General features: G+C 43.5%; 2 protein-coding genes across 4 annotated transcripts; both read left to right on the top strand.

Moving 5' to 3' along the window:
* The first annotated feature begins 39 nt into the window (after nt 1-39).
* mdm4 (MDM4 regulator of p53) lies at nt 40-6,421 on the top strand. Of its 2 annotated transcripts, none has more exons than XM_058055275.1 (11): nt 40-207; nt 695-785; nt 877-951; nt 1,786-1,919; nt 2,024-2,073; nt 2,330-2,394; nt 3,543-3,639; nt 3,721-3,881; nt 4,196-4,378; nt 4,537-4,605; nt 4,688-6,421. In XM_058055275.1, the coding sequence occupies exons 2-11, from the start codon at nt 711-713 to the stop codon at nt 5,252-5,254; spliced, it is 1,476 nt and encodes a 491-aa protein (XP_057911258.1). In that variant the 5' UTR covers nt 40-207; nt 695-710; the 3' UTR covers nt 5,255-6,421. The 2 variants fall into 2 exon arrangements, with proteins under 2 accessions (XP_057911258.1, XP_057911257.1); XM_058055274.1 differs by having other exon boundaries at nt 4,181-4,378.
* A 1,175-nt stretch (nt 6,422-7,596) lies between these two features.
* myog (myogenin) lies at nt 7,597-17,326 on the top strand. 2 transcript variants are annotated; one of them, XM_058055927.1, is made up of 4 exons: nt 7,597-7,699; nt 15,747-16,237; nt 16,419-16,518; nt 16,597-17,326. In XM_058055927.1, exons 1-4 carry the CDS (start codon nt 7,684-7,686, stop codon nt 16,713-16,715), a joined length of 726 nt encoding a protein of 241 aa, XP_057911910.1. In that variant the 5' UTR covers nt 7,597-7,683; the 3' UTR covers nt 16,716-17,326. The 2 variants fall into 2 exon arrangements, with proteins under 2 accessions (XP_057911910.1, XP_057911909.1); XM_058055926.1 differs by lacking the exon at nt 7,597-7,699 and having other exon boundaries at nt 14,482-16,237.
* The last annotated feature ends 1,021 nt before the right edge of the window (nt 17,327-18,347 follow it).

The following is an 18,347-nucleotide window of genomic DNA, read 5'->3' as shown; positions in this document are numbered from 1 at the left end:
CAACAGGGGGCGCTACCTCGTCACATTGGAACAGCCTTACCGGAAGTTTCGTTTTTGAACGTAGTGTCAGTTAGGCTAACCGAGTACCTTACATTTAGCTGGCGTAGAAATAAACCTCCTCAGTTTAACCTCAGATATGTTTCGAAAAAACCCTCAACAAAGCAACAATGCATACGGAGCGAGTTAATGGATCCGAAGTTGCTTCCGGTGAGACCCGTTTTAATGTACCTATTGTTCCAGAATTGAAGCTACATGCTAACTAGCTGACAGCCGACATTACGTTATTTTTGACAGACGGGTTTTCAACTAAGCTTTAGTCACTGTTATCATAGTTTACTCACCAGTAATTACCCTTTCTTGTATTGTATTCCGTGCAGTCTATCGTGTTATGTTTTTTATTTTTGTTTTTCAGACAATAGCTGCGCAATGATTTAGCATAGCGCATCTACTGTATGTGCAGCTGCGATGAGCTACATAGACCATAGTGAATGTATTTGGGCACCAATAATGCCTTTTGTAATAATGCCATACCTATCAAAGTAGTAAAATATGTAGTAAAATAAGTAACAAGTAAAACATGAAGCCCAACATTAAGTTTAGAATACATTTGAATAATGATTTGACCTCGTGCTATGACGTCAGACAGCGTGCTCTCCCACTGATGTATATGATTTTATATGATGATGATTTTTAGCATCTCAGCGTTTAGTATGAGCTCATTATCAGCCCAAACATCTGCCTCGGGCTCATCATGCAGGGCAGGAGGGCCTGGAGATGGGAATCAGGTATGTAAGAAGTAAATAATATCAAAATTACAGCTTAATTTAAACCCCATATATTATTTTCTTATGAAAGTATTTGTTCCATTCATTTCAGGTCCAACCCAAAGCCCCACTTTTACAACTATTGCGTATTGCTGGAGCCCAGGAGGATGTCTTCACACTCAAAGAGGTTAGTTGTCAAGTGTAATATCACCTCGCAAAAAACAAACTATATTAGGAAAGCAGGAAGTGAACAAATGTAACAGTTACTGATTGTAAAAGTACCAGATGGAGGGGTAGGATTTAATAAGCTTTGCTTCTTCCTACTTCTTTTGGACATGTGGAACTGGGAACTGATTATGTGATGCATTCAATTGTAATCTGATGCATGTTCAAATGAAATAAAACCATTACCATTGATACTCACTGTTTTGTGAGTTACGACATTTTTTCCACGTCAGGCAGGCGTACAGTTCCAGTCGAATTTAGGATATCGAACTAATGTTGGGATTTAAACCCTGAGGAGAACTTAAGAGTCCAGCCACTCATTAATCCTTAACACGCCCTTAAAATTCACACTACAACAAAAAATATAGTAAAATACTCATATTAATTGGATGTTTCGGGAGGTTAATTGTTGCCTCCAAATTGTCCATAGGTATGAATGTGAGTGTGAATGGTTGTTTGTCTATATGTGCCCTGTGATTGGCTGGCGACCAGTCTAGATGATACCCCGCCTCTTGCCCGAAGTCAGCTAGAATAGGCTCCAGCATACCCCCACAACCCAATGAGGGTATGCAGCATAGAAGATGGATAGATGTATGGGAATATAACAATATTTATAATAATCTCTGGCATATTTCACTTGTAATCAATAACATTTACTCAATTGAACACACACGTAAACACAATTAATGCCTCTCTCTGTGATTTGCTTCTACTTCTACTAAATCCTTCCACTGGCTATTTCTACATGTATGTACCTGCATATGTCTTTGCATGTAATATTGGGTGTTCTGTGCAGGTGATGCACTACCTGGGTGAATACATCAATGGCAAGCAGCTCTATGACAAGCAGAGGCAGCACATTGTCCACTGCCAGGATGACCCACTAGGAGAGCTGCTGGAAGTGGACAGTTTCTCTGTGAAAAACCCAAGGTACACACCACATCTTTTTTTTTTTTTTAATTTATACAGAATATATATAATGCTTTTGTTTCGGTATTTTTTCTTACTTTATTTTTTTCATTTATGTTTAACAGCCCAGTGTATGAGATGCTGAAGAAATACGTCATAGTACTTGGTAGTGCTGGTAAGCAACTATGTTTCATTACTTGTCATACCTTATTGGTGATGTCATTTTCGATTGTCTTGATTAGATGGATTTTTTCGTTTCAAATTGAAACCGAATGTGTGTGTTTGCGATGAATGTGTGTCTAATGAGGTTCAGGGCACTGTCAGGAAAAAAAAAAAAAAAACAGCCTTTGCTGCAAATCTACCAAAGAAGGCCTTAGTCCGAGTGTGTGGTGGTGTTCTTGTTCTGTTACTGTGTCTTATCTGAAATGCAGACGCTGCAGAGAATCTTTCTGTGGGCCGTGAGTGTGTAGAGGGCGGAGTGGAGGATCGTGGTCAGGTAAAAATGAAACGTGGTGCTTAGAAGAACCAGAGCCCCCCCCTTTCTCGCCTCACTACACACAAAACGGATGCTAATGGGAAAAACTAACTGAAAGCGCCTGTTTGTGAGATGCAGTGACATCTAGTGGTGCATTCGCAGGCTACAACCGCATTGACGGCGGATTGCGAAAAACCAAACGGCGTCGGATTGTGTGCATTGAGATGAGGAGGGTCGGGGGCTGCTGTCTTCGTCGGTGTCCTCCTGTACAGAGTGGCACCGTCTCTGTACAGCCCCATCCTCGGTATGGGTTGGGTGGGAGGGCCTGCGTCTGTGATGCGCCCCCACCAGCTCCACTATGGATGGGGGACAGAGTCACCGTCTCTGTCTGTCTCAGAGTTCTCTTCTCTGCTTCGCAATGGAGGGTCGCAGCTCCTGATCAGAGACCCCGGCCTAAAGAGACCCCAGGGCCTCTCCACTTTGCCTTGTCCTCCTACTTTTGCTTTGTGGAAGTTCATTGCTGCTATGCTATACTATTGGGCTTTGCTTAGTAGAATTATTACTATAACCTTTTCACTTTAGCCATTTTAACATGGCTTATAGTTATAGTAGCATAGCCATGTGTTACAGTCTGCTTAGAAGCTTGGTCACTAACAGCAGTGTTGTCCTGCATAGTCTGGTTTATTTGGTGTGCATTGTAAAGCGTGTACCTTGTCTCGGGGTGAATCTCATCCTAAAATGACAGCCTAACTTATATATAATCAGTCATCAAGGTTTGTGTTGGCTACCAAATTTAGCAAATTTTCAGTAAAATCACAGAATTGATCATGTAAAGATACGTGCATGTTAAGGACTTTTGGTAGCAGTCTCGTTAACTTGTAATAAAGCTAAGTACATTTAGGATAAAACAAGGATAAATTACAGTTAGTCATACCAGTTTCACTACTGATCAGATTATACCATATTTTGCCCGTTGTGCTCCCATTATTTTGAATGTATCTTCATTTCCAGTATTGTTTCACCTCTCAGTCATATAGGTAGTACTCCAATTGCCACTACACCCCCCCCAAATCCCCACCATATAAGGCCATCTTGACAAGGAGCTGCGAATCCTCCAAGTAACCAGTTACGGTTGAGTATTCTAATATCCACCTTCCCTCCCCATGTAGATGTGTGGGGGTGCGATCAAAGCAGGACTAGAGGCTACCAGTGACGGGCCTCCCCTGCAGACTTCCTCCCAAAGAAGACCTCGAGAACCGGATGAAGGTGATCGCATGTGGTGGGGGAGGGGGGACCAAAAAAACAAAAAAACAAAAAAATAAACAAGCCTGTTTTAAACCTCTGCAGACTCACTTGAAGGTTTGCCGCGTTCAGCCTGCAAACGACCCAAATTAGATGTCACTCTTGATGAGTGGGACCTGTCTGGCTTGCCCTGGTGGTTTCTGGGTAATCTCCGCAGTAACTACAACCGCAGGAGCAATGGCTCCACTGATATTCACACCAACCAAGTAAGAACACCCGGGTGTTACTTTTTTCTGCATTATTAATTTGCATTACCGGCCATGACACATGCACATGTTATTTTTATGGGTGCTGTGGAAAGTCGTGAAAAGCAAAAAAAAAAAAAAAAATCTAATAAGGTGCATAGGTTCCATTATAATGCATTTGTGTTGGGCCACAACATGAAAAACCACCAGGATACAGACTCTGTTGGTGCTTTTTTTGTTGTTGACCTTCCCATCAAAACGCTGATTGTCGTGAACCAAGATAAATTAGAGCGTGACGTTGGTGGTCTGACTGATGTCAGATGTCTCCCGTGCAGGAGGAGGACACGGCTATCGTGTCGGACACCACCGACGACCTGTGGTTCTTGACGGAGGGCGGGAGTGAGCAGGTGAGCGTGGAGATGAAGGAGGCTGCGCTGGAGGAGGGAAGCGCGGGAGAAGGAGAGACACTTCCCGAAGAAGAGGATGGAGGCGGAAAGGAGGAGAAGGCGGATCTCGAGGTAGGAGTCCAATTTTGGTCACTTTTATTATAAGAAGTGGGTATTAACAACTGTAATGTGTGTTTTTATGTTATTGTTACTTTAGCATATTATATTTAGCAGCCATGTTTGGGTGATGCTGGCACGTAACGGTGACATCGTTAAATGTTCACATTCAGATGCAGGAGGAGCCTGATGAAGACTCCCAGTGCCTCAGTGATGACACGGATACGGAGATCTCCACGCAGGTTTGTACTGTCTCTTTGTTCTTCTTGTCAGTCTTTAGTGGGAACTCTCTCGTGGGAACTTTAGTGTGACTTTTCCCATCAGGATGCATGGCAGTGCAGCGAGTGCAGGAAGTACAACTCCCCTCTCCAGAGGTACTGTGTTCGCTGCTGGGCCCTCCGCAGGAACTGGTACAAAGACGTGCCCCGACTGGCCCACTCCCTTTCCGTTCCCGACATCCCAGCCTGCAGTGCTCTCGCCCGCCACGACGAGGAAGACGACAGCGACACCGGCATCGACATCCCAGATTGCATAAGGACGGTTTCGGACCCCGTCATCTTGCCGTCCCACTCCACGCCCGATCGGCCGCTGCCCACCATGATTTCGTGCAAAGGGAAGGGACCTCGGCGCCCCGTCGGCTACAAGAACGAGCCGCTCTCCGGCGAGGAAGGCCAGGAGGCTCTGGGCATGGAGGTGGAAGTCAGGCCGGAGGCACTGCTGGAGCCGTGCAAGCTGTGCAGAGTTCGACCCCGTAATGGAAATATCATCCACGGACGCACGGCTCACCTTCTCACCTGCTTCCCGTGCGCCAGGAGGCTCCATAAATTCCAGGCTCCTTGCCCAGGATGTGGGAAAATAATCCAGAAAGTTATAAAGATATTCATCCTCTAACCTAACATGAAAATAGCATGCACATACAACAGCGCATTCATTTGCATGCTGTGTGTGTGTGCGTGTGTGCACACACACCACCTCACCATGTCAATTCAGCACTTTGCTCTTGGTTGCACGCTTCAGCATCGCAGCCTCTCTGAAGGACACTTTTGTCTTTGTCCGCATTCCCATGATGGATCAGTAGGAACAGAAGTATATATTTATTTATAAGAGCTGGAGGTGCTTCGTAACGACGTGAAGGCTTCTTGATTGGTGCCATGTGGAAAAGGGGTGTTTGTCTTTGATTGAAGGGCGTTTTGCCAGGATGAGGATTTGAATTTTTTTTTGTTTTTATTTTGTGGCTCTGAGATACAATTTGAAGACCAGATTGAAGAGAAAAGCACAGCGCTCTTATTTCCCATGATATCTTCGTGGACGTCAGTGTCCTCATGATGTCACTTCCTCTGTGATCTCAGCCTCTGCAGTATTTCATGTTTTTGTGTGAATTGTCACAAAATGACGGTGCAACATGGTTTGCCATATTCTGGCAAACAATCCCTGATTATGTTGTATTTAATTTATTTATGAGATTAAATCGGTAAGGGCCGTCTATAACGAATCGGAAAACTGCACTTGCTCTGTTAAAGAGCTGTCAAAGTCAAATCAGTCCAATGAAAATAATCTTATTTAATTGAATTGTAGCATGTAAAATCAGTTTAGTACTTGGAGGGAGTTTGGTGGGGGTTGGTTTGACTGTTTTCACTGCCGTGTTGGGATTTTTGTGCATTTTATTTCCATGCTTGCGTGTTATTTTGAACATTCTAGGAGCTAATCTTCCATTACCTTTTGAGTGATGATGTTGAGCGTTCGCCATGACTCCGTGAGCTGTATAGGTGTCACTAGGCTTCTGTGAAGTTGGAGTTTGAATTTTTGGGCTTTTTTTTTTTTACTCGCGCTTAATTTCACCGCCACCAGGGGGCGAGAAGTCCCAGTGTCGTGTGTTGTGTTGACGAGGCTGTACATTAGCACTAACAACAACAACAGCAGCATGCATGCAATCTGTAAGGACTGTACGACCAGCAAATGACCTGACGGGAGAGCGACATGTTGGCCGTACTCGTATGCTTATCTGTATAACATCAATGTGGCTTGTTTATGGCAAATAAATATATGACATTAACACAATGAAGGTACTGCGGTGTGGTGTACTTTAGCTTTGCTTTACAGATTCAAATGTGAAGATTAAATTACATGCTTCCAACAGGAGACCAATTTGGAGTTGTGAAATATTATTGCTCAAAAGATGGTGAAAAACCATAACAATGGAAATGTTTTGCTTTTTCTTTGGCTTTTCTTAAGTGAGGTTATCACACAAGGGTGGCAAAGAGGAAATGTGATGACAACCATAGAACCTGAAATTGAACTGACAGGACAATTTTGTCTGTTTTGTACTATTTGTTAGCAATAATATTAAATAGCTGTTCACTACTATACAAGTTAATCTTGCTGGAATTGTTGCTTCATTCAGATAGTAAAGGTGACAAACAAATTAATTCAATGCACATAATTTCCAACAGGAACCAGTTTTACAGATTGTGCTCAGTTTTGCAGCGTCCGCTCTACTCTACTTGGATGGAACTACATGGATGGTAGCCATACATTTGTCTGTGTAGAGGCCAAAGAATAAGTCATTGTATGACAGGCCAGCTGTCGTGTCCTCTCCTTTTTTTGACTGGTGTGGAGCACCTGTGTCTCCCCCGTCTTTGCTTAGTCATACACCCGTCTGCTTTTTTTTCTCCACTCCTGCGGGTGTGTTGTCCTCTCCAAACAATCTACGAGAACTGAAAAAGAAACGACAAACAAAATACACATCAGCATAGTCTCACAGCAAACTCGAAAAGACGCCTTCAACTGCACTCCTTTAGTGATGGGAACATAAACTAAATAAAATGCTATTCCTAACAGTTGAAAAAAATCAATTATTATTAATCATATACGAAGTACAGTATTCTGATAAGTCATGATGATGTTTATGTGCAAGGGCAACAAAGCAACACTTAGCATGACTCAGCAATCTCAACAACGGTACTGGATGCTTCTAAGGGGCGCGGTGCGGGGGGGGGGGGATATTTCGAGCTATTTCTATGGTGACACTACCTCCTTTCCAACATCCCAGAATAACATGACACATTCTGTATAAACGAAGTCTCAAATTAGAATTATTTTTGTTTGTTTGTTTCGTTTTTTTAAATGGTTATAGTGAACGTAAAGTCCACACCCCCGGTGTTTTGGATTAGCAATTAGGTGGAACTGGCTCTTCCAATCACCGCTGCGCATGTGCGTGAGACCAAACCGGAAGTCCGATCTCTGTGCGCCGCCATTTTGGGTTAATAGTTTTGTATTAATTGCCTAATGTGGCGTGTTTACTTTTATTGAGAGGTGAACTCATGCTGACTGGTTTTGGTGAGTGTTTTTGTGTTACCTTTTTAGTATTTTTTATTAATTTTGCTTCACTGTTTTGTTGATTGTAGAAGTCATTGATTGTTTTTTTGTTATTCCTGGCCTTAAATACTTAATTTTCTTTGGCCTATCAGTGTGCTAACTTTCCCTGCCCCGTATTTCCTTTTTACACTTTTTTGTTCCATCCTAGACCTCTAAACTCACCAGACACTACATTAGGTACACCTGCTCGAATTAATCTATCCTGACTGCTGATTGGATGAGCAAAGATGAGAAAAGTGAGGGTCACAATTGAGCTGGAGCCTATCCCAGCTGCCTTTGAATGCAACACTGAGTATTGTTACTTGTTCTAGTCAAAAAAGTTCATCCACAGCTCTAATTTGACTGTACATGTCTGCTTCATGCAGTATATAGTATATACAGTATACTGTACATACTTGTATATTTACTTTTATGACACACATACAAATATCCCCTCTGTTTTTGTGCGACTATTTGGTCGCTCCAGAAACCAGGCCGCTAAATTTGTCCCGGTGCTGACACAGGAGAAGGTCAATGGAATCAGGAAAAGAAACAAGGATAGGAATGTGGAATATATAAAGAGATGAAGGATTTTCAGAATAAGTTGCAAATTCGGTTTGCTGAAACGGGTCAGTGGGTTCTCCTATATGGTACAGAATATCTGGCAACATGTAGTATGTATACATTTATGTACATGTTAAAGTCATGGAAGCTTAATTGATGGTGAGAAAGAATGGAGTTCTTTCAATACAAAGTTGTGTGAGTTTCAATAATAATATTTTAAACAGATATTGATAGACTGTTTATATGGATCATGATGATTATAGTGAAGTTATTTTAATGATAGGCTGTTAATATAAACTTTATGACTATGCATGAGCTGTAAAGTATGTTTGTGGGAAGTGGGTTATGAATGTCGGCGTGTGTGTTTTGTTTCCTATACGCAGCGCGTGGCATGCCAGTGAAGGGAAGGGCAATGGACGGTCCGGTCGTCCATTCCTGTGATTTAACCCGACACCACTTGCACTAAGACGGCGACAGCTGTGCATGCACATGCCCCCCATTCTGTTTGTTGTAGGGGATTACTGTGCGATAAAAGCCCCAGTGAGCAGCGGCGCGGCCCGGCCGACACAACTACTGTTTCCTCCCTGACTTAGAAGGCTTTCTCCGGGCCTTTCGAGTCCCGTGAAAGCACAGGTGGATCACTTCATTCTAAGAAGGAATGAATGGGAGTATTCTCTGGCCGTAGTAGCGGCGCGTCTCCTTTTAGACGGTAGTCCAATTGGACAGCGCCGCAGCTTATGTAAGGACCATGATACCCATCACAGATACTGGGTTGGCTTTCTCATTTGTGGCCTCTGTTGTGTCATTGGGACGCATTTGCATGGGGCGATATAAAGGAAATGGATTATCTGAGTGGATTATGTTTATATTGACAAGATGAATAATGTACGAGGCATCTGTTGCCGTCTCCCAGTGGTACCCCCATAACACTAAATCTTAATTTATCTTAAAACACGTTCACAATTTTGTCTGTTGCATGGCGGAGTACTCATAATTAGATATACACAATGGAAGTTGGCTTGGTATGTTTGTTTTTCTTTATTTTCTTAAGCCGCTGTGCTTCCTCTCTTAAAATGAAACATCAGTTGTCTACATCTTTGGCATATTTGGTGACTTTTAACGCTACTGTTAATGAATGAATGAATTACCGTATTTTCCGGACTATAAGTGGCACTTTTTTTCATAGGTTGGCTGTTCCTGTGACTTATACTCCAGAGCGACTTATAAATGAAAAAAGTGTTTATGTTACATAAAGACTGGACACCTTTTCTGTTCATGTTTATTTTTTGTGTAGCCGAATAAGCATTGTGTTAGCATATCTTACACCTATTCAGCCTGTTCTCTATTCTTTTATTGTTAGAACTTGCCTTCCAAGAGGACCTAATGTCTGTTTTGGTCAAGTAGTTCGTAAAATAAATTACCCGCAAAAAATGCGACTTGTACTCCAGTGCGACTCATGTATGTTTTTTTGTACCTAGTTATGCATTTTTGGCATTGTGCGACTTATAGTCCAGAAAATACGGTAATGTTCGGTCCGCATGTTGCCATGTTGCCGTTATTCGGCGCCACAGTGAGCCACTACGCGCCAATCACATAATCTTTGGCGCGCAACTTGGCTCGTGCTATTACATTCCATTGGATTCCAATAGGCGGATTGTTTATGACATTTGGTTCCACTTGGTGGACACGAAAATTTTAAAAATTTTGAAATTTTCTTGCCGCCAAACAAAATTTTTACCACCGCTATGGGCCACCATGAGCCAGTTGGGGGGCACTTTGAACCACTGCATGCCACTCGGTACCTTATTGGCGACACTAGGCGTCACAGCAAATTTCATTGGCGCGAACTGGCACCAACTGGCACCGGCACAGTGTACTCTTAGCATGACTGACCAATCACTCCCAAAGACTTTTGCACATGACGCACAAAGAGGTGATGATGAAACTCCACAATAGAAGAGAGCACATTTGGTGCAGTTTGAAGCCGAAAAAAACGTCCACAAGGTATCAGAAGTGCATTTTCTAAGAGCTCTGCCTGCATCTTTCCCATAGAAATACATGCTTCGTTGCAACCAGGAAGTGAAAGGGCACCTCGCCGTGTTATGCATTGAAGGGAAATGCGTGTCAATGCCTGGACACGCATTTCAGTTGCTAATGTGACAATTGTAAATAGTTCAAGTTCAAAATAATTGTTATTTTCATGTAAAACAACCATTTTTGTAGCAGATCATTTCCTCCTCCATCATTCCGACACATTTGACCATATTCCAAAGCATCTAAAGAATCCGATCCCACAATATAGTCGGCTCTTTTGTAGAAATGTTCTATAATCTTGTCATTACATTAAGGTCCTACTTTAGCCACCTTTAATCAGCAACCCCTTCCCTTTTTGTTATTCTAGTCTCGTCTTACGTGTATGAGATTTCCCGACCGCGCTCACATGACAGATCTGCAGGTCAGAGATGATCTTGCAGGCTAACCTAAGAGTGGAGGTTGTGCGGTGGGGTCTGACGGGGGGTCTAATGCTCAGCTGTCCTGCAATGTGCTGCTTCTTGTCACTGAGGAGAAGTGGAACAGTGTTACCGGTGACAGAGCAATCCCTGGCACACACACACACACACACACACACACACACACACACACACACACGGTCTAATGCGGTGAAATGATCTCATCCTGGAACTTTATATCTACAGACCAGCCCTATAAAGGTGTGTTACACAGACATGGAAAGACAAGACAAGACTCTTACCGTCTGTTGTTCTGGTTGAATTATGTTCTTAGTATGTGCAGCCAACCAATAGGAAATGCCCCTCATGAGGATAAGCGGTAGAAAATGAATGAATAAATATTTTATATTAGTTCGAGCCTGTGACTGGTTGGAGACCAGTCCAGGGTGTACCCCCAGCTGGGATAGGCTCCAGCACCCCCGCAACCTTCATGAGGATAAGCGGTAGAAAATGAATGAATGAATATTTTATATTAGTTCGAACCTGTGACTGGTTGGAGACCAGTCCAGGGTGTACCCCCAGCTGGGATAGGCTCCAGCACCCCCGCAACACTCGTGAGGATAAGCGGTAGAAAATGAATGAATGAATATCTTATATTAGTTAGAGCCTGTGATTGGCTGGAGACCAGTCCAGGGTGTACCCCCAGCTGGGATAGGCTCCAGCACCCCCGCGACCCTCATGAAGATAAGCGGTAGAAAATGAATGAATGAATATTTTATATTAGTTCGAACCTGTGACTGGTTGGAGACCAGTCCAGGGTGTACCCCCAGCTGGGATAGGCTCCAGCACCCCTGCGACACGCATGAGGATAAGTGGTAGAAAATGAATGAATGAATATTTTATATTAGTTAGAGCCTGTGATTTGCCGGAGACCAGTCCAGGGTGTACCCCCAGCTGGGATAGGCTCCAGCACCCTCATGAGGATAAGCGGTAGAAAATGAATGAATGAATTAATATTAGTTAGAGCATAGAAAGGCTGTTTAAACCTTCAAAATATGTGTTTTACACATACATTACATTATTTTTATTTACATTATTAGAGCTTCTAGACATGAACTAACACCCCTACAGTCACCTCTACACTCCTATTACCCAAAATAGTAGACATAATCACAGTAAATAAGGCTGGTGCTCGCATGTGTGTTGCTATAAATTGTGTTCCATAGGGAGGCAGAGTGAGTGTCGGACAGGAAGTGACGTTGCGTTACCGTAGCAACATAGCCCATGTTTTTATTATTATTATTATTAGGGGTTATTGTGTCTGATGTGAGACAATTCAAACCTGCAATAACAGCCTGTTTATTTACATTACGGTAACATTACCGAGTGACACCTCACGTCTTTGAATGCATCTTCAGTATACTTCATTTAGACATTTTTATGCATGAAAATTCTCAATTATTAAAAGAATATGTAACATTTGTATGTTAATTATGCATTAACTACAAAGCAGGTGATTTATTTGTATAATTCTGAACAACCATGATAGTGAAACCATGCCAGGGAAGACTCCATGTTGGATTCACGTATTGTGTACTAAAAGTAAACAGTAAGTAAACACCCCGAGCACCCCCCACCGCCGCCATTTATTGCATGTCAAGTGTTCTCTTCAAAAATGCTGAGCGGGGGGGGATTTATCCCTGCAGGAGGCACAAGTGTGCCCACCCGACATGAACGACAACACACACACACACACACGTCTCTAGTTGTGCTGACAATGGGTTAAGATGTGAGACCCGTATGAGTGACTGGGACTCCTGTCGTAGTCCAGACCAACACAGGCGTCTTTGTGCTCCCTCCGCCATCAGTGACCATCCATCACAGATTAACCTGACAGGCCACCCCAGCCCTACGCACGAGCACGCCTGAACGTTACATGAACACTACATCCTGACATTCACTACTAGGGCTGGCATATTTAATAATACTAATACTAATAAATAAACTAATACTTTTTATGACTTTTATCACAGTATGAATTCAGTTGCTTGGTCATGTGTTGCTAGGCAGATTGTGCCCAATAGGTCATGATAAAAATTGCCTTATATAACTGAAAATCAGGTTTAAATTTTTTTTTCTTTATTTTTCTCAAGCTACTGTACCATATCTTCTAAGGGAACGTGTGACAGTCCTGAAGTGAAATTTTATCATGTTGAAAAATATTGTGTATATCAAAACATTGGGTCTTAATTTGCATACTTGGTAACAAGCAGTATTGTAGTACTGGGCAAGTTACATACTAGATGTACTACAATATTCCACTTTCTTACACAGACAACAAAATCATGTGTGACTTATTACAAAACTTCTCAAAAAAAATAATTTTAAGATTTGAACCCGGAATTGCTCACGCTTTTACTGGGTAGTCGTTTGTTGCTAGGCAGATTATGTAAAAAAAAATCACAAATAAAAAAACACACTTTACCACAGTGTGAATGTCAAACTAGCATATTGCAATAGAAGTTAACATACTCTTTATGTCCAATGTATTATTGTTCATACCCAGCATGCCTTGCGGGCATTTGGAAAAGATTTTAGTTATGTGTTATGTTTAGCAGGTATTTGTTGATTTACGTCCGGGGTGTCAAACTCGTGCCAAGCAAGTGAAATTAACTAATTTCTGTGATGCATTCACTTGATGTGGATGTGTCGGGTTTTAGAGAGACTACTCCAAATTGACTCTGTATTAAATATAAGACACGTACTAGCTACCCCGGCCTTGATGCACTACTGTCTGTTTCTATTGTGTGTCCAAGCCTGCGGAAGCTAGTCCGGATTAGAGCCATCCTGGATGGATTAACACCGAGATCTTTAGCGGAAGAACATCTCCACCTCCGCATATTTACTTTCAATATCCACTCATGGCGACAACTTGGTGTGGAGCTCTGCCCGTTCCTGTACAGGCTTGTCTGTGTCTGAGTCCAGCGTGACTCGGGAGGCGCCTACAGCCTCACACGACGTACAACCTAGCAAAGCTTTGATGTGACGGGAACATGTTGGCGTATTTCAATATCAATCGGACCTTTCATTAACATTATTAGAGCTTCTAGACATGGACTAACACCCCTACAGTCACTCTTACACTCCTATTACCCAAAAATAGTAGACATAATCAGAGTAAATAAGGCTGATGCTCACATGTGTGTTGCTATAAATTGTGTTCCATAGGGAGGCAGAGTGAGTGTCGGACAGGAAGTGACGGACAATTCATTCATTCATTCATTCATTTTCTACCGCTTTTCCTCATGAGGGTCGCGGGGGTGCTGGAGCCTATCCCAGCTGTCTTGGAGCGAGAGGCGGGTTACATACATCCTGGACTGGTGGCCAGCCAATCACAGGGCACATATAGACAAACAACCATTCACACTCACATTCATACCTATGGACAATTTGGAGTGGCTAATTAACCTAGCATGTTTTTGGAATGTGGGAGGAAACCAGAGTATGCAAACTCCACACAGAGATGTGGAATCAAACTTGGGTCTTCTAGCTGTGTGGCCTGTGCACCAACCACTAGTCCACCGTGCAGTTGAATAAAAATGCAGTTTTTAAATGAAATCTATTATTATTCATTCATTCATTCAGGGTCGCGGGGGTGCTGGAGCCTATCCCAGCTGTCTTGGAGCGAGAGGCGGGGTACATACATCCTGGACTGGTGGCCAGCCAATCACAGGGCACATATAGACAAACAACCATTCACACTCACATTCATACCTATGGACAATTTGGAGTCGCTAATTAACCTAGCATGTTTTTGGAATGTGGGAGGAAACCAGAGTATGCAAACTCCACACAGAGATGTGGAATCGAACTTGGGTCTCCGAGCTGCGTGGCCTGCACACCAACCACTAGTCCACCGTGCAATTGAATAAAAATGCAGTTTTTAAATGAAACCTATTATTATTCATTCATTCATTCAGGGTCGCGGGGGTGCTGGAGCCTATCCCAGCTGTCTTGGAGAAAGAGGCGGGGTACATACATCCTGGACTGGTGGCCAGCCAATCACAGGGCACATATAGACAAACAACCATTCACACTCACATTCATACCTATGGACAATTTGGAGTCGCTAATTAACCTAGCATGTTTTTGGAATGTGGGAGGAAACCGGAGTACCCGGAGAAAAGCCACGGAAAGAACATGCAAACTTTACACAGAGGGTGGAATTGAACCCTGGTCTCCTAGCTGTGAGGTCTATGCGCTAACCACTCGGCCGCCGTGCAGCCCGGACCTCAAACAATGAAGTATTAATCCTTGACCTAATTTTAGGAAAATGACAAACAATCCTCGGAATCATTTCCTTTCCGTAAACGACTACGATTCAAACGACTCAACGGCGGTCGCGTATGATTGGTGGAAGTGACAGCTGCGTGTCCTTAACTTCACGTATAGCGTCATGGATGGAGACGCGAGGCTGGGATTAGCTCATTAAGGCGGACATCTTTGATGCGCGGTTATCTTTCTCATTTCCACAGCAACTCGATCTTGAGACACACGCGAGCACAAAGACCCCACTCACTCACACACACACACACACGCACACACATGCACACGCACACTCGGACGGGCCGTGAAAGCTCCAGAGATCAGGGCCCAACGTGAGATATGGAGCGTAGATGTGCAGCAACAGCTAAACGTCGTGTCGGGTTTCTGGGGGCTCGTGCTAAATTTAACCCAGCGATCCCGCAGCAGGCCGAGGGCTTTAAATGCCAGCCTACAGTTGCTCCACACCAGTTGTTCTCCACACGTCTCCCACTCGTCACTAACGCAGGCCAAGGACGAAGGCAAGGCGCACGCGTGCACTCTGACACACACGTCCAGGGCTCGGGACTTGAACGGCGTGTATGATATAGCGGTTCCGAAGGGGGGAAGCAAGGGATTTTTGAACCATCGCACACCCACCACGACATCATCCAAGATGGAGCTTTTTGAGACCAACCCTTACTTCTTCCCAGACCAACGCTTTTATGAAGGCGGGGATAACTACTTCCCATCTCGGCTTCCCGCCGCGTACGACCAAGTTGGCTTCCAGGACAGGAACTCCATGATGGGTTTGTGCGGGACTCTGTCCGGAAGCGTCGGCGTCACGCCGCCTGAGGATAAACCCTCGCCGTCCGGCCTGTCGCCTCAATCCGAGCCTCACTGCCCGGGTCAGTGCCTGCCGTGGGCCTGCAAGCTGTGCAAACGGAAGACGGTGACCATGGACCGTCGGAGAGCGGCCACGCTGAGGGAGAAGAGGCGCCTCAAGAAGGTCAACGAGGCTTTTGACGCCCTGAAGAGGAGCACCCTGATGAACCCCAACCAGAGGCTGCCCAAAGTGGAGATCTTGAGGAGCGCCATTCAGTACATCGAGAGGCTCCAGGCTTTGGTGTCGTCCTTCAACCAGCAGGACACGGAGATGGGGCAGCAGGGTCTGCACTACCGGACCGGACCGAACCAACCCAGAGTGAGTAGCAGGAACGGGGGGGGGGGGTGTCATGTTGATGATACTGGAAGTAAAACGAGGTTCCTAAATGATTAGATTAGCGTCAGTGTGGGGGGTCTCGTGTGTTTTCTGCAATGGTGCGCCGTGTCATAACATCGTGACTGACAGCGACTTCTGCTTGCGTGCGTCTCCATGGCAACAGGTGTCGTCATCCAGCGAGCCCAGTTCAGGCAGCACCTGCTGCAGCAGCCCGGAGTGGAGCAGCACCCCGGAGCGGTGCACGCAAAGCTACGGCAGCGAGGGTGAGTTCGGTTCAAGCAAGCGGATAATGTTCGATTCCGTGTCACGCACTCTCATAATCGTCGTGTGTTTCTCTGCAGAGCTTCTGAGCGCCGCCGAGTCTCCGGAGCACGCCAACATCCAGACCCTGAGCTCCATTGTGGACAGCATGACGGCAGCGGACGGATCTGTGCCCTTTCCTGTGGACATTCCCAAATAAACCCCCCCCCCATCCTCCCGCCCTTCAAGAGTGGACCCAGAGCAAGCACACTGTGCCTCAAGACACAAAGCAGCATGACAATCAGCAAAGAAAGCTGATATTTTTATATTTAAATTACAAATCATTTTAACAGTAACTAAAGAATTCCACCTTTGGCCTGATTTCCTTTATTCCCAGCCTTAAAGCCGCGCTCCGAACAATCATTTGGAAGATTACAGTTCAAAACGTTGCATGAACAAGGGCCTTGTTTCAATCTTTTACTTAATTTAAGCTTTCCTTATTTTTTCGAAACCTTTCCCAGATCTTTCATTCTTGTGTGTGTGTTTTTTTTTTAAATGCAAAAAATCAAAAGAACCATGAGTTTATTTTGTGGGGCCAACATGTATCATGGCAGTTTTGACCAAGATCTGCTTAAATGTTAAACTGGTTACAGATGCTTAGTGATGTAAATACGTTCCCTTTTTCTACAGAGTGGTTTTGCCAGTTTATTTTGTATTGTTTTGTCTGTTATTTTGCTAACTTATTGTTGTCTTTTATAACTAAGATTGTTGTGTATTTTGTAGATGTTTGGAAATGTCATATTTCCTGACCAGTCCTTGTAATAAAGACCATTTTCAATACAATGTCTACAGTGTTTGTTGTTAGAGTCCACAGTGAGGGCCTTGCAAATTCACAAATTTATTATTACCCTAGTCCGGGGGTCGGCAACCCACGGTTCTATAGCGCCGCCATAGTGGCTCCCTGGAGCTTTTTGAAAAATGTTTGAAAATGGGGGAGAGAAATATGATTTTTTGTTTTAATATGGTTTCTGTAGAAGGTCAAACATTTTTAACGTTTACTAATGCTGAGTAAATATTTGTATTATTTTTTTATTATTATTTTTTCAACTTTTTTTATTACAAGCTTCAATTGTACAAAACAATAACAATATAAGCAGAATTATAGGAACATAAAAGTGCAATTCTACTATATGTGTAGAGTAAATATTGAATTTCAACATTTCTGTCACCGAAGATTTACGTCATAGCCTGCGACACACGTTTCTATCAGCGGGGCGGGATGCCTGGCAGGTGCCTGTTGTAAACAAACCGGCGGCTGTGTGCTGGGCCATGGATCCCAAAGGGAAAAAGAGAAAAATAACCGAGGAGAACAGAGGATTAAACGTTTCTTGGACCGAATCTTTTGTATTCATCTTACATCATGACCGATGTTGAGAAGCAACCAGACCAGTCATGTCCGAAAACAGAAGTCACATTAAACGGGTAAGAACACAATCCTGTCATATTTCCTGTCACATATTTAGTAACAAAGTGGCTGTTTTTATAAAGTAATTTCTGATTTTCGTCATTTTATATATAGGGAATGACACTTAGGGATATTATTTGTTGTTTATTGCTCGGGTCCGAGTGTTACAGGCATTTGCCATGGACAGCTATGTAGGGTGGACTTGCATGAACTTTGAACCAGGAAGTTCGTCCGGTGTGAAATGCCTCGAGGCTGGAATCTTTTTTTTTTTTTTTATTATTATTGTTTTTTAATATATTTTATTACAAACGTCAATTGTACAAAACAGTATAAGCAGAATTAGAGGAACATAAAAGTGCAATTCTACAGAACAATAACAACATAAAT

Source organism: Doryrhamphus excisus, chromosome 18 (genome assembly GCF_030265055.1).
Source record: "Doryrhamphus excisus isolate RoL2022-K1 chromosome 18, RoL_Dexc_1.0, whole genome shotgun sequence".
In the NCBI taxonomy this organism is placed as follows: Eukaryota; Metazoa; Chordata; class Actinopteri; order Syngnathiformes; family Syngnathidae; genus Doryrhamphus; species Doryrhamphus excisus.
This window is presented reverse-complemented; position numbering and strand designations above follow the sequence as displayed.